The following is a 14,139-nucleotide window of genomic DNA, read 5'->3' as shown; positions in this document are numbered from 1 at the left end:
CTCCATGTTTCCAGTGTCTTTTTCCCCACTTAGAGCAGAACCCAGAAGGATATTTCTTCCAACACAGTATTTAGTCATTTCAATTAAATTTACAATTTCTATATTTCCTTTTTACCATATTTATTCCTCAACTATTTTTTTAAAAAAAAAATATTACCCTTCATCCTCATCTCTAATCTAAATCAAATTCAATTTTTTCCTTCTATTCTATATTATACCCCTTTGCATTGTCATCTATTTTTATATCCATCCTCACATTGGTTAATTATGTAATACAGTTGTTTAATACAAATTCAACATTTTAATATAAATCAATTAGTTATATAACTATCTTTTTTGTATATTTATCAATATGAACATGAATATTCCAATTATTTCCATGCAATCCAATTTCTTACAAATCAATTAATTATATTTACCAATAATAATAAACCAAATAATTTCCCCCATATATTCCTCCAAACCACAACTTAACCATTTCTGCTCTCAACACAATATACAATTAATAGTATCTCAATTATTACAATTCCCTAGTTAAATAGAGCTTTTTTTCTTTTGTGTTTTAAAATCTTGAACCTCCTCTTGCCCTAAATTTCCCATTGTTTGCAGTTTTGTACCTACCTTTTTTGGTGAGGAAAAAGAAAAAGAAACCTCTCTGCCTCATTTTGTCATGTTGCAGCTAAGACCCTGCTTTCACTTTCTCTTTTCAGTATAGCTAGGGGGAAAAAAACTTGCTCCAGGAATTTACCTCTTTGCAGCTAGCTCTTTGAAGCCCCGCGGCAAGAATTTAAAGTTTTTTTCCCCTCTAGCCATCAGCTGGGACTCCGGAGCAGCAATAGATTGGGAGTGGGCAGGGTAAGCGAACGGCGACCGGGCGATCCAGCAGAGGCAGAGGGTGAGTGAAGGGGGGGGCGAGAGAGGGCTTTGGCGACCCCTGGGAAATGGCCGTTCGACCCCCAAAGGGGTCGCGACCCCCAGGTTGAGAACCGCTGAGATAGATAGATAGACAGACAGACAGACTGACAGACAGATAACCCCACACAAGATGGAGCACAAGGTGCTTCTGTGAAGCCCAGAAAAACTACCACATGAAAATTATTCCTGCTTTTATTTAACAAGAATCACTATAGCCACTCCTTGACTTACAGCCATAATTGGAACATGTATTGATCAGTGATTTGGTCATTAAGTGAGACATGCCCAATTTAACAACATTTTTTACTGCTGTCATGAAATGAGTTGCCATGGTTGTTAAGTGAATTCATCTTTCCCCTTTGACTTTGCTCGTTAGAAGCAAGTTGGGAAAGTTGCAAATGGTGGTCAGGTGGCCCTGGGATGCCGCAACCAGAGTAGAGATATGCCTGTTGCTAGGGGCCCAAATTTTGCTCACGTGGCCATGGGGATGCTACAACAGTTGGGTAAGTGCAAAGACCGGTTACTGATGGTACTTTTTTCTGCACCATCGCTAAAAACAGCAATAGCACTTAGACTTATATACCACTTCACAGTGGTATATAAGTCTTCACTTATATACCACTTCACAGTGCTTTACAACCCTCTTTACAGATGACCTGAGTAGTGTTCCTCATTCCTGTAGTCTGCAATTTTTCCTCTGGAAATCCATTCCTACTCTCACAAAAATTGGAAAGGGAAAATTGCAAACTACAGGAACCAGGAGCACCACTCAGGTGATCCTGAGGACACAGATAAACCTCCAGGTGGCCTCAACCACCCTAAAAGAATACAAATGACCAGCGGTCTGCAAGGAGTATAAATCCTTCCATTCCCCACTATCCTATCAGAGCTGAAGAAGCTCTTGGATGAGAAGCAAAATGTCTTCAAAGGAAAAAACAAGAAAATCCAGTTGCCTCCTGAAAAAGCATCTTTGGGACTTCTTCACTGAAGTTCACAGTCCCTTTTTCTTTCCATCTTTGCTACTCTTTCCTGCAGCTTCTCTTCCTTCTCCTATTCCTCACGGGATTCTCTCCCAAATGCCGGATCAGCAGAGTGGAGCAAAAAGACATTTTAGAGCTACCCAAATGTAAAGCTTCTGTATTGGGCTGTTATATTCCTGATGAGCCAGAGATGTTAGCAAAGAGACTTTCTCTATCTCTCTATTGCCATCTGTGGCCATTATAAGTTTTGCATCCCAGAAATAGAATAACAGAGTTGGAAGGGACCTTGGAGTTCTTCTAGTCCAACCCCTTGGCTAGGCAGGAAACCCTACACCATTTCAGACAAATGGTTATCCAACATCTTCTTAAAAAAAATTCCAGTGTTGGAGCATTCACAATTTCTGGAGGCAAGTTGTTCTACTGATTAATTTTTCTGAATGTCAGGAAATTTCTCCTTAGTTCTAAGTTGCTTCTCCCCTTGATTAATTTCCACCCATTGCTTCTTGTTCTACCCTCAGGTGCTTTGGAGAATAGTTTGACTCCCTCTTCTTTGTGGCAACCCCTGAGATATTGGAACACTGCTATCATGTCTCCCCTAATGAAATGTTTCTTTTCATTAAACTAGACATACCCAGTTCCTGCAACCGTTCTTCATATGTTTTAGCCTCCAGTCCCCTAATCATCATTGTTGCTCTTCTCTGCATTCTGTCTAGAGTCTCAACATCTTTTTTACATGATGGCGACCAAAACTGAATGCAATATTCCAAGTATGGCCTTACCAAGGCATTATAAAGTGGTATTAACACTTCACGTGATCTTGATTCTATCTCTGTTTATGGAGCACAGAACTGTGTTGGCTTTTTTGGCAGCAGCTGTACACTGCTGGCTCATATCTAAATGGTTGTCCACTAGGATTCCAAGATCCCTCTCACAGTTACTACTATTGAGCAAGGTACCACATATACGGTACCTGTGCATTTTGTTTTTCTTCCCTAAATGTAGAACCTTACTTTTTTCACTGCTGAATGATTAGCAAAGCTTAACCCTGGGCAAATTCCCATTAAAAGGATTAATAGGTATCATTCCTTCCAGATGCTGTGACCAGTTGCTAGATTTAGCCATACATTAAATAAGCTACAATTTAAGGCCTTGCAATCTGCAAGGCCTCACAAAATTTCAAAATTACACTTTTTTGATATTACAAATGGGTTTATTACTTATAGTAATAAAAGTGATCCCGATTACTTATTTCGTCAGCATTTTGAATACATATTAATGTGTCTCAGCATTATTTTAAAATTTACATTGAAGCGTTGCTTCCAGATTATCCTGCAAACATCTCTGCTTTTGGCATTTGGTTTAGGTTATCTTTTCGAAACAGGTTTGTATATGAGGCCAAACAAGAAACAAAAGTTAAAGTGTTCTCAGACCAGTTTTCAACGCCCCCTGCCCCACCAACCTCTTTTCTCAGCCTTTCCTGTGGTGAAGATACAAACATGTGAGGGAACAAAGTGTAAACTCATTTCTTTGGAGTAAAAAAAAAAAATGAATAAACAAGTTAATCGGTGGGCAAAAGGCAAGCTGAGGTGTGAATTTTGTCGTCCCCCTTGGGAGGTTGCGTGCAAACCTCAGAGTCATATCCCCCCATTCTGCTTTTCATCTTTCAACTATGTGTCATAGAAAACCTGAGTTTCTTTTTCAGCTTTCTTGACTGTGATATCCTGTTCACCACCAGATAGACTTCAGAAGGTGTGTGTGTACATGCGTTCCTCCTTCTCTTGCTAAGGTATGTATTTATGGAGAGATATTTATGGGTCCATGCTTAGATCCATGTTTAGAAGGGGTGGGGGAGAAGTATGGAAGTAACATTGCAATCAGCAGAACGGTTCAATTATTCTAATATTTTGCTCTAATTGAGATGGGCAGAAACCAGTTTGAGAATCCTGATCGGTTTTTAGAAAGCATCCACTCTCGGCTGTGGGGCTAAATTATTTTGCTGGCTTTTTGAAGCTGTGCCTTGAGCAACAGGTTGATCTGGGGCGATTTTGCAGTGATTTCTTGGCACTCCTGATGCAAAAAAAAACCCCTTCTACCTGCCAATCTCTGCATGTAAAACAGGTCTTTTCTGGCCAGACTGAGACCTGCCACGCTGGTTAAGAAGCTGGATTAGGAAGTGGGTTCTAGTCCAACCACGGATCCTTCACCTGCATAATAGGGGGCCAATTATTTTCTTTTAGCCCAGCTTATCTCACAGGGCTGTTGCAGAGAAAAACAGGAGGAGGAAATCCTAGACATGCCATAATGAGGTCCTGAATAAAAGGCAGTGTTTATCTTAAAATAATAAGTATGTCAAGATCGATTGGAAACCCAAAGCCATCACCATTCATCTTTCTCAAGTATTATTTTGAGGGCAATTTTTTTTTAAAAAAATTGCACTTAGGAATGGAAAACAAATGAATTTACATTAGCAAGATTTTTCCAATGTGCTTATGCGCATTAGAATATTTTATGGATCACTTCACCTTTAATGAGGAGAAGTTTAATGCCAGAGTTTTACACCCAATACTTATTCTTCCCCTTAATTGTGCTTCTGAGCATGTCTGGTTGTTTCGTTTACCCAGACAATGTACATGTCTTCCTTTATGTCTCTTTTAAAAAGAATTTTAAGGGTGAAAGGTGACCCATGTGTGGGTATGATGGGGTGCCCTGCAGGTTTTAAGGACAAAAATTCTGCAGGCAAAGAATGTGCAAATAAAATTAGTGTATAAAACCTCTGATGATCTTGGATATTAATAATACTTTTTAAAAAAAAAATTCATTGAAAAAAAAATCAAGGAGAATAAAAATATGGGTCTAGGCTGCCCTGCCAAGGGTTTTGCTTAGGCTGCCACTCTGAATGTGGAAGAGAAAAGCTTGCATGTTTTAGTAGCAGAAAGTCTGCTAACTGCAATTTGAAGCTCTACCTTTTTTTAGCATGTTTAAATGGAGATTGGATCTGTTAGCATTACTGTAATAGAAGATTCCTACACCGAGCAGGAGGTTAGCAGAACCTTCTGAAGTCATTAGAGAGGACATTTTGTGCCCATTAAGAAATCCAGGCCAGCCTGTTCATAAACAAAATGCCTTCAGCTACAGCTCCCATAGAAGGCTGGAGCTGATGGGATTAAGAATTTACATTCGCCCATCCAAATTCTAAGGACAGGACAAGACCTTTAGGACATAATAGGATTAACCCACCACTATTAGAATAGTAAAAGACAAAAGGCTCACTACATTGCACAACTCCCTGGAGCATCTCGATCACCAAATCCCAGAATCCTATAAAGATCCATCTAGCCATTTTGTCAGCCACTCCAGAAACATGCTGCTGTCATCAAAGTTTCTGGCATCCAAATAAACAGAGACCTTCTTTCCAACTAGCCAGCCTCCATTTTATTTCTAGCATCTTTCTCCCAGATTGAAACTGGGCCAGATTTTTCTTCCTACAATGCTGTCTAAGGAATTCTGGGGAGTTGAAGTCCAGACAGTTCAAAGTAGCTGAGATTGAGAAAATTGATCTCCAAGATCCACTCGAATCCTTACATTCCATGATGCTATCATTGGCTCAGTAGCTGAGATTTCTTTTGTATGAGAATTGGAGTTATCCTTAGTTTAGTGATGTCATTTCCAGAGGTTGAATTCTCTAGCTCCTCTTGCTTGCAGGTTTAAATGCATTTTTTCTCCCACAAGGAACATTCTTAAGTAATATATTTGATTTTTAAAAGTCAAGGAGGAGGGAGACCTGGAAGAGTTTACAGATAGTTCTTGACTCCATACGGAAGCTTCTGCTTCCAAATGTGCAAAATTCAGATTTAAAACTACTTGATATGGCTAATGGTATTGAGAAAGCAACTGCATACTGGCTGGGGAATTCTGGGAGTTGAAGTCCACATCTCTTAAAGCTGACGAAATTGAGAAGTTCAGTGATCTAGACAGAATTTAGATGTTTTATTCTGGTTGCATTTGATTGAATTTAGATGTTCAATCCCAATCTTGACCACTTTAAAATGTAAGGACTTCAATTCCTGGCTGGGGAATTCTGGGAATTGAACTCCACAGGTGTTAAAGTGGCTAAGATTGGGAACCCCTACTTTAAATGCCTAATAATTATTAAGAATTCCTATGACCCTTTTGAAAACAGTGGGCATTTCCACATCATGCATGGGGGAGGGGGAATTTAAACTAATTACATAAATGTTTTTTTCTCCCAGTGTTATAGCTGATGAATGTTGCTCCACTTTGAAATCTCATTTTTAATGCAGCTTCTGGAATTCACAGTCTGTTCTTCTTTCCCCATGTAGGATCAACCATGCTGAGTGCAAAGCCCATCTTGGCTGCCTTCACCCTACAACTTCTCTCCCTCCTCTTTTTTTTGACCGGAGTCTCTCCCAATTGCTACGTTGGTACAGCCGATGAATGCGATGAGCAAAAGGACTTTGTGCCTGGCTACAGCATGGCTGAAGAAGGCTTTGATATCACCACGCTGGAGAAGAAGGCCAATGTGTTGGATCTGAGTCAGTGGCAGAGGGCTGATGGCACTTGCACCCTGTGCCGTAACCCTTTCCTGCAGGATAGGCCTCTTCAGAGGCTTCCCTTGGTGGCCGTTGACTGGGCAGCCAAAGTAAGTTGTCAGAGGAAGGTTCACACTTCCCTACAAAGCTCGGGCATCGATGTGGTTCATGCCGCAGCATCTGATGTGAAGAATGACTGGAAAGTTGGACTTGATGTACAGGTGAAACCCGAGCAACAGGTCCAGATGACGATGTCTGGAGCTCACTCCACAGTGGCAGACTTCACCATGCAAAAGAATAATCAAGACAAGTATGCTTTTGCAAGTCACGAGATCTCCTGCTCTTATTACAGGTGAATGAGGCGTGGGTGAAGGATAATGGCTGGGAAATCCTCCAGGGCTTTACTACAATCATCCATTTGTATGGCAGATATTTTGAGGGCATCTTACGAGGAAGTATGCAAGTCTAGATTTCTTACCTGCCAGGTAACAGGTAATCCATTTACGACCACAACTGAGCCCAAAATTTCTATTGCTAAGCGAGACTGTTGACAAGTGAGTTTTGCCCCATTTTATGACCTTTCCTTCCACAGCCTGTAAGTGAATCCCTTTGGTTGTTAAATTAGTATCAGGGTTGTTAAGTGAATCTGGTTTCCACATTGACTTGGCCTGTCGTATGGTTGCAAGAGGGGATCGCATGATCCCTGGAACATGGCAACCATCAGAAATATGAATCAGTTGCCAAGTGTCCGAGTTTTGATCACGTGACCGTGGGAATGCTACAGTTGTAAGTATGAAAAGTGAACCTAACTCACTAATGTGGACTTCAACTCTCAGAATTCCCCAACAGGCCATGTTGGCTGAGGAATTCTGGGAGTTGAAGTCCACACATCTTGAAGTTGCCAAGTTTGAAAAACATTGCCTTAATCCAACCAGCAGCTCTTAAATTCCTATCCAACTGTTATAAGTCCTTGACTTATAAGAGTTCATTTAGTGACCATTCAAAGTTACAACAGCACTGAAAGAAATGAATTATAACCGATCACAGTTACAGCTTTTGTAGCCTTTCCATGATTATGTGATCAAAATTCAGATGCTTGGCAATTGGTTTATATTTATGACTGTTTCTGTGTACTGGGCTCATATGGTCATCTTTTGCGACCTTTGACAAGCAAAATCAATGGGGAAGTTCGATTCACTTAATAACCGGCTTACTAACTTATCAACTGCAGTGATTCATTTAACAACTGTGGCAAAATGGGGCAAAACTCACTTTACAAATGTCTCACTTAACAACAGAAATTTTGGGCTCAACTGTAGTCATAAGTCGAGGACCAACTGTATTAACCAGGCTTGAGCCAGCTAGATGTTTCCACCTGCTAAGGCCTGGATGGTAATTAGCATTAATTAATAACATAATTTGTCTTACCCATAGTCCTGCCACTAGATGGAAATGAGTCATGCTTTCCATCAGAAGTGGAAAACTGAGTTAACGGTATTTTCCTCTCTCCCAACAGTGTCCCATTGTAGTGCTGGCTTTCATTTATTTTATTTTTTTGAAAAAATAATTATGCTGCTTTTTCTACAGCACTGATTTCCAGGGTAGCTTTAAAAAGTGATACAGGTAATCCTCAATTTATGACCACAATTGAGCCCAAAATTTATGTTGCACAGTGAGAAATTTGTTAAGTGAATTTTGCCCCATTTTACAACTTTTCTTGCCACATTTGTTAAGTAAATCACTGCAGTTGTTAAATTAGTAATACGGTTGTTAAGTGAATCCGGTTTCCCCTTTGACTTTGCTTGCCAGAAGGCCGCAAAAGGGGATTCCATGATCCCGGGCACTATAACCGTCATAAATACAAGTCAGTTTTCAAGCATCTGGATGTAAATCACGTCACCATGGGGATGCGGCAATGATCATAAGTGTGAAAAATGGCTGTAAGTCACTTTTTTCAGTGCTGTTGTAACTTTGAATGGTCACTAAACAAACTGTTGTAAGTCGAGGACTACCTGTACACCTTCAGTACAAAAGGTAAAAAAGACTAAAAGAGAAAGCAAGGAAAAGGGAAAAGTATGAATTGGTTCAAATATATCCGAAGGTTGAGTCATGGCAATTGCAATATGTCGATAAAGATTCTCAATCATCCAGGTTAAATTGTCTGAAGTCATGGCAACTGAGGCTTATTCTCTTATCAATCTGCCTAACTAGCTCACTCTAACTGATGAAGCTGCTTGGATGAGCAGCAAAAGGTCTCAAACTAACAAGAAAATAAATCCAGTTGCCCTGACTCAACCTTCAGACAACTTTACCTGGATGACCATCGAACTTGGTTCAAATTAAGTTTCTCGATGGATCTTGCCTGAGATTCATTGGAATTCAGATCCTTCGCTATCTCCTGGTAGAACGTGGTATTTTTTATTTGATACATGCTTATATTTAAGGGGGTACAAGACCCATCTTTGTGAGGTTGGGATGGCTGAGAGAGAGGGACTGGCTTGAAGTTACTCACTGAATTTCCATCGTTGAAGGTGGATCAGAATATGGGTTTTCCTTCTCCTTGTTCAACACCTTCACCCCCTTACTATACATCCTGGGCCAAGTTGCCATCCAGTTCTAATTCTGACAAGCTGGAATAAAACCCCAAAAGGGATTTATCATGTGAAGTTATCCACCCTCTGATAATATAGCAGACATCATCTAAGTGATCAATAGCTGAATAATATATGATGACGCACAGATAGAAGATATTTATCTATACAAACTGAACAAGCCCAATATATGGAGTTGAAAAGGACAAGATTTGAGAGTTCCCCCATTTTAAGGAGTTGACAAATTCATGGAGGACATGTCCTTCTCTGGTTGTTAGAAAAATCCTCTAGGAAATTAATCATCTTTCTTGATTCAGCTCTTGGTAACAGCTATGGGGAGCATTCCAGTATCTAACTCAATGGTCAATCTAAGCAACTTTAAGATCTCTGGACTACATCTTCCAGAGTTTCCCAGGCAGAGTGCTGGCTGGGGAATTCTGAGAGTTGAAGTCCAGACATTTTAAAAGTTGCCTAGTTGAGAAACTCTGATCTAGTTATTCACCAATTCTGCAAGATTGCTACCCTTTGATCCCAAACCACTCCTTTATGATTTGACCAGAAGGCCTGCCATTTCTGTCACCCTACCTGTATGGTCTTTTATTTCCTTTTCAGCTTCCGTATCAGCCAATACATTCTCTCCAGGCATTTTAAGCGCTCCCTTCGCAGTCTACCTGCCAAGTACCGATCCAACTCCCTACCGGAATATCGGCAGCTCATCGGCACTTACGGGACCCACTTCATTGATCATCTGCACTTGGGGGGCCGCGTGAGGGATGTGACAGCATTGCGGGTCTGTGAGACAGTTTTGGAGGGTGCATCTGCTGATGAAGTGAAAGACTGCCTAACCCTCGAGGCCTCGGCCAACATTGGGGGTGGCAAAGGGAGCCTCAGTGCGGCCTACAACGCATGTGAAGAGCTGAAGAAGAAGAAGAATTTCAAAGGAAGCTTCCACCAGACCTACAACGAGAGACACACTGAGGTGATCGGAGGGGACCAACACACTGACTTGCTCTTTTCAAACGAACAGAATCCTGAAGGTTATAAGCAGTGGCTGGAAAGCCTTAAATATATCCCTGCACTCATTTCTTACTCCCTGAAGCCCATTCATACTTTGCTGCCTAAGGGTCACCCAAAGCGGGACAGTGTGCAACAGGCAGTGAGTGAGTACATCAGAGAAAGGGTCCTTTGGAGGAACTGCAGCCAGCCTTGTCCTCCCGGCTCCCAACGCAGCCTCCGAGATCCCTGCTCCTGCGTATGTCCCAATGACGGCACCACTAACACCATGTGCTGCTCCCGGGAGCGAGGCCAGAGCAAGCTAACGGTGACGATTCGACGTGCCTTTGGTCTCTGGGGAGACCACACCACAAGAACGGATGCTTATGTCAAGGTATTTTTCCATGGGGTTGAGAGCCGGACATCCACTGTGTGGAATAATGATAATCCAGTATGGATGGCCCACTTGGATCTGGGGAAGGTCCAGGGCTTGGGAGAAGCTGGCAGGCTCCGAATACAAGTCTGGGATGAAGACAACCGTTACGATGATGATCTGTTGGGGACATGTGACCGAACTCCCACATCTGGGAAACCTCATATCGAGGTGTGTTACTTAAATCATGGACGCCTTGAATTTCAATATAATTTGGAATGTGGCCCCTTCTTAGGAGGGCCCTACTGCTTGGATTATGTCCCTCAGCAGCCACACAAGGTTGCTTCGTTACAACGTGGAGCAAAGTGAACCCGTGATAGAAAGAGGCTGCTCAAGGGGTTACATGTAGTCCTTAACTTATGACCACAACTGAACCCAAAGATTCCCATCGCAGAGTAGTTAAGTGAGTTTTGATCCATAGATGGCCTTTCTTGTCGCAGTTGTTAAGCAAATCGCTGCAGTTGTTAAGTGAATCATGGAGTCATTAAGTGAATCTTGCTCCTCCCTCCCCCCCGGACTTTGCTTGTCAGAAGCCCGCTGGGAAAGTCACAAATGACCCCAGGACACTGCAACGGTCATAAAATTATGCCACTTTTTAGGTGCCCAAATTTTGATTCTCTAACTGTGGGATGCTGCAACAGTCATAAATTCCTTTTTTCACTGCCATTGTAATTTTGAATGGTCGTTAAATGAATGGCTGTAAGTCGAGGACTACCTGTATTCATGCTACTACTCATTTTTAATGCCTGCCCTGGATTTCTTTATATAAATTCTTGTTTAATTACTGAAGATCAGTGTTTCTCAACCTTAGCAATTTTAAGACATGTGGACTTCAACTCCTAGAATTCCCCCTAGCTCGCTGGGGAATTCTGGGAATTGAAGTCCACACATTTTGAAGTCACCAAGGTTGAGCTACACTACTGTAAATCTATCTACAAAAGCTAAAACAAAGAACACAAAACAGAACACATTGCTTATGTCAGGGGTGGGTTTCTGCATGGGCAGAAGCGTCCAGGCGGATTGGCGTAGCCTCTCACTGCTGCCGCTACCGGTTCGCCCAATATGGGGCGAACTGGTAGCAACCCATCACTGGTTTATGTACTATGCAAACAAAGGCAACCCTAGAGACAATGTTGAATGCTTTTTCTCATGCAGAAAAAGAGGTCTTCCAGATTGTCCCGTATAAATGATGGAGAATGGAAATAATTTTTGTTGTGGCCTCAATCAAATCAGCCTGCAATATTAGAATTATGCAATGCTTGGAAAAGGTGCTTCCAACGGAGCACAAGACATACATAGTTGCTAGGAATGCTTTTCAAATTTCATCTTGATCATTCACAATATTCCTTTTCATTGACCTCTTGTTTTCCTATCTGTCCCATGAAATTTTTTAAAAAAAATCACATTTGGAAAAACCAAGTCTTCTGGAAAAAGCTCAGTGTGAAATAACTTATCACTCCATAAATAAGCCATGTACCATACAAATACATCACACAGACTAATGTTGTATTTTGAGTTATGATAGCAGGACTGTAACCTTGTTTTCTGTTATCCTTAAGATTTATATTGACTGTTTCCCTATGACTATCATTAAGTGTTGTACCTTATGATTCTTGACGAATGTATCTTTTCTTTTATGTACTCCAAGAGCGTATGCACCAAGACAAATTCCTTGTGTGACTAATCACTCTTGGCCAATAAAGAATTCTATTCTGTTCTGTTCTGTTCTGTTCTGTTCTGTTCTGTTCTGTTCCGTTCCGTTCCAATCCATTCTATTCTACTCTACTCTAGATGAACCTACTAATTAACTTTTTACCAATGGCTTTCCACTCATCTATGAATACCAGGCATTCAAATTTCACACCTGTTGTCTCCCTGTAATCTGAGACATCTAATTTTGTAACTAGCTATTAGAGGCATATTTGATATCTTATTGATAGGAAAATATACATAGGCTTCACTTAATGTTAAGAGGTATTTTTACTGCTTCCTTGTGCTTTGGCTAAAATGAAATACTGCTTGGAATTGCGAGTTCTCAAACAGCAATAATTTGTAGCTTGATCCAGTTAACTGATCTAGAAAATATACTCTCCCCAGGTTTGCAACCAAATTTTTGCCTTGCTCATTTCATGCTTAGATCCCCTCCCCAATGTTAATTTAGCAAATTTATAAATTCATCTTTATAATAAGTTTGTAGTTGTATTCTAAAGCTCATATCGCAGGAAGGGAATATTCGAACTTTTCAAGGTGGTTGTACCCTTGTATTCTACAATTTATAAAGAATGGAAAATACAAGATAATCCAAAACTAAATTTTAACAGGCAAATCTTATCCTGGATTGATTTGAAAAGTGTGCTTTTAAGTCAGAAACTTAAACGTAGAAAATTAAAATAACCCCAAAAAACAAATGTATTAAATCCCTGCAAATAAATTTTTAAGAATCTTCAAAAATATCATATCAAGAATAAATTGTACATGTATTTTTAAAACGTTAAATGCAGCTGAGAGGTGTGTTTTTTTAAAGGTTTATCTCATCTTGCCTCAAATCTTTTTTTTTTTAAATTTTTTAAAAATCTTATACACAAGCAAACATTTAGTACATCAATCATCCCTTCCGTGTGACATCTCGGCGTTTTCTTTGTGATTTCATCTTTTTTTATTGTTTCTTCTGTCTTCATTTTCACCAAATCTATTACAACATTTCTCCAAGAGTACGATATTCTAATTATACCATTTTCGCATAGCTATTTATAGATTTACTTATTTGTATTTCTTTTCTAACCAATGGTAAAATTGATCCCATATCTTAAAATATTCTGAATCCTCTCTTTCTTTAATCATCAATCTATTCATTTCTGCACAGTTTAATATTTTTTTACTTACTTCTCCTTCCAAAGGTATTTTCTATGCTTTCCAATTTTGTGCAAACATAATCCTTGCAGCTGTTATTACATGTATAATCAAATATGATTTTTTTTTGCTAATTTTCTCTGGGAGGATACTCAGTAAGAACAGCTCTGGTTTTAAATCAATATGTTGTTGTGTCATTTCTTCCAATCATGTCTTAATTTTATTCCAATAGTTTTTAGCTTCTAAACATGTCCACCACATATTCTTTGCCCAAGGTATCGTTTCCTTTACTTGTTCTTCCTCTAACTCAGTGCCAAGTAAAAAATTATAATTTTTTAAAATTAATTTGTCCTCTGTTCTGTCTTTTCTAAGTGAAAACCATATAATTTAGCATCTTTTTCATATCTTGTTTGTATTTGCATGTATACCTTGCCTCAAATCTTTGACCCCTTTTTGGCACAATTTGAAAAAGATGGGAAACAAGAAGGTATAGATTGGCAGTAAGAATGAATTTGAAATAGAATCCTGCAAAGATGAAGAAACATGTAATTGTGAGAATTTATATAAATTGCTGTTAAATTATGACACAGAAACTGAACAAGTTAAAGAATCCAATGCTACATAGATGCTAAATTCTTGGCACGATAGAGGCATGGAATTTGGGGGGAAACATGGGTAAAATATTTTTACTTTGCAATAATTGAAGAGGAAAATGTTGCAAAATTATGGCATTTGACACTTCTGAAAGTAACTACTAAAACGTATAAGAACATTTTAAGTAAATGTTGGAAATTCAGAAGAGGATGGAATCTATGATCATATAAGGT

General features: G+C 39.8%; 1 protein-coding gene across 1 annotated transcript; it reads left to right on the top strand.

The window, feature by feature from the left end:
- Positions 1–6,203: 6,203 nt before the first annotated feature.
- LOC139326931 (perforin-1-like) lies at positions 6,204–10,771 on the top strand. Its single transcript, XM_070956660.1, has 2 exons — positions 6,204–6,797; positions 9,649–10,771. The coding sequence occupies exons 1-2, from the start codon at positions 6,244–6,246 to the stop codon at positions 10,769–10,771; spliced, it is 1,677 nt and encodes a 558-aa protein (XP_070812761.1). The 5' UTR covers positions 6,204–6,243.
- Positions 10,772–14,139: the final 3,368 nt, after the last annotated feature.

Source organism: Pituophis catenifer, unplaced genomic scaffold (assembly GCF_029215685.1).
Source record: "Pituophis catenifer annectens isolate HBS135680 unplaced genomic scaffold, rPitCat1.0.hap2 SCAF_361, whole genome shotgun sequence".
NCBI lineage: Eukaryota > Metazoa > Chordata > Lepidosauria > Squamata > Colubridae > Pituophis > Pituophis catenifer.
Note: the sequence above shows the minus strand (reverse complement) of the source record. Positions and strands in the feature narration are given on the sequence as shown.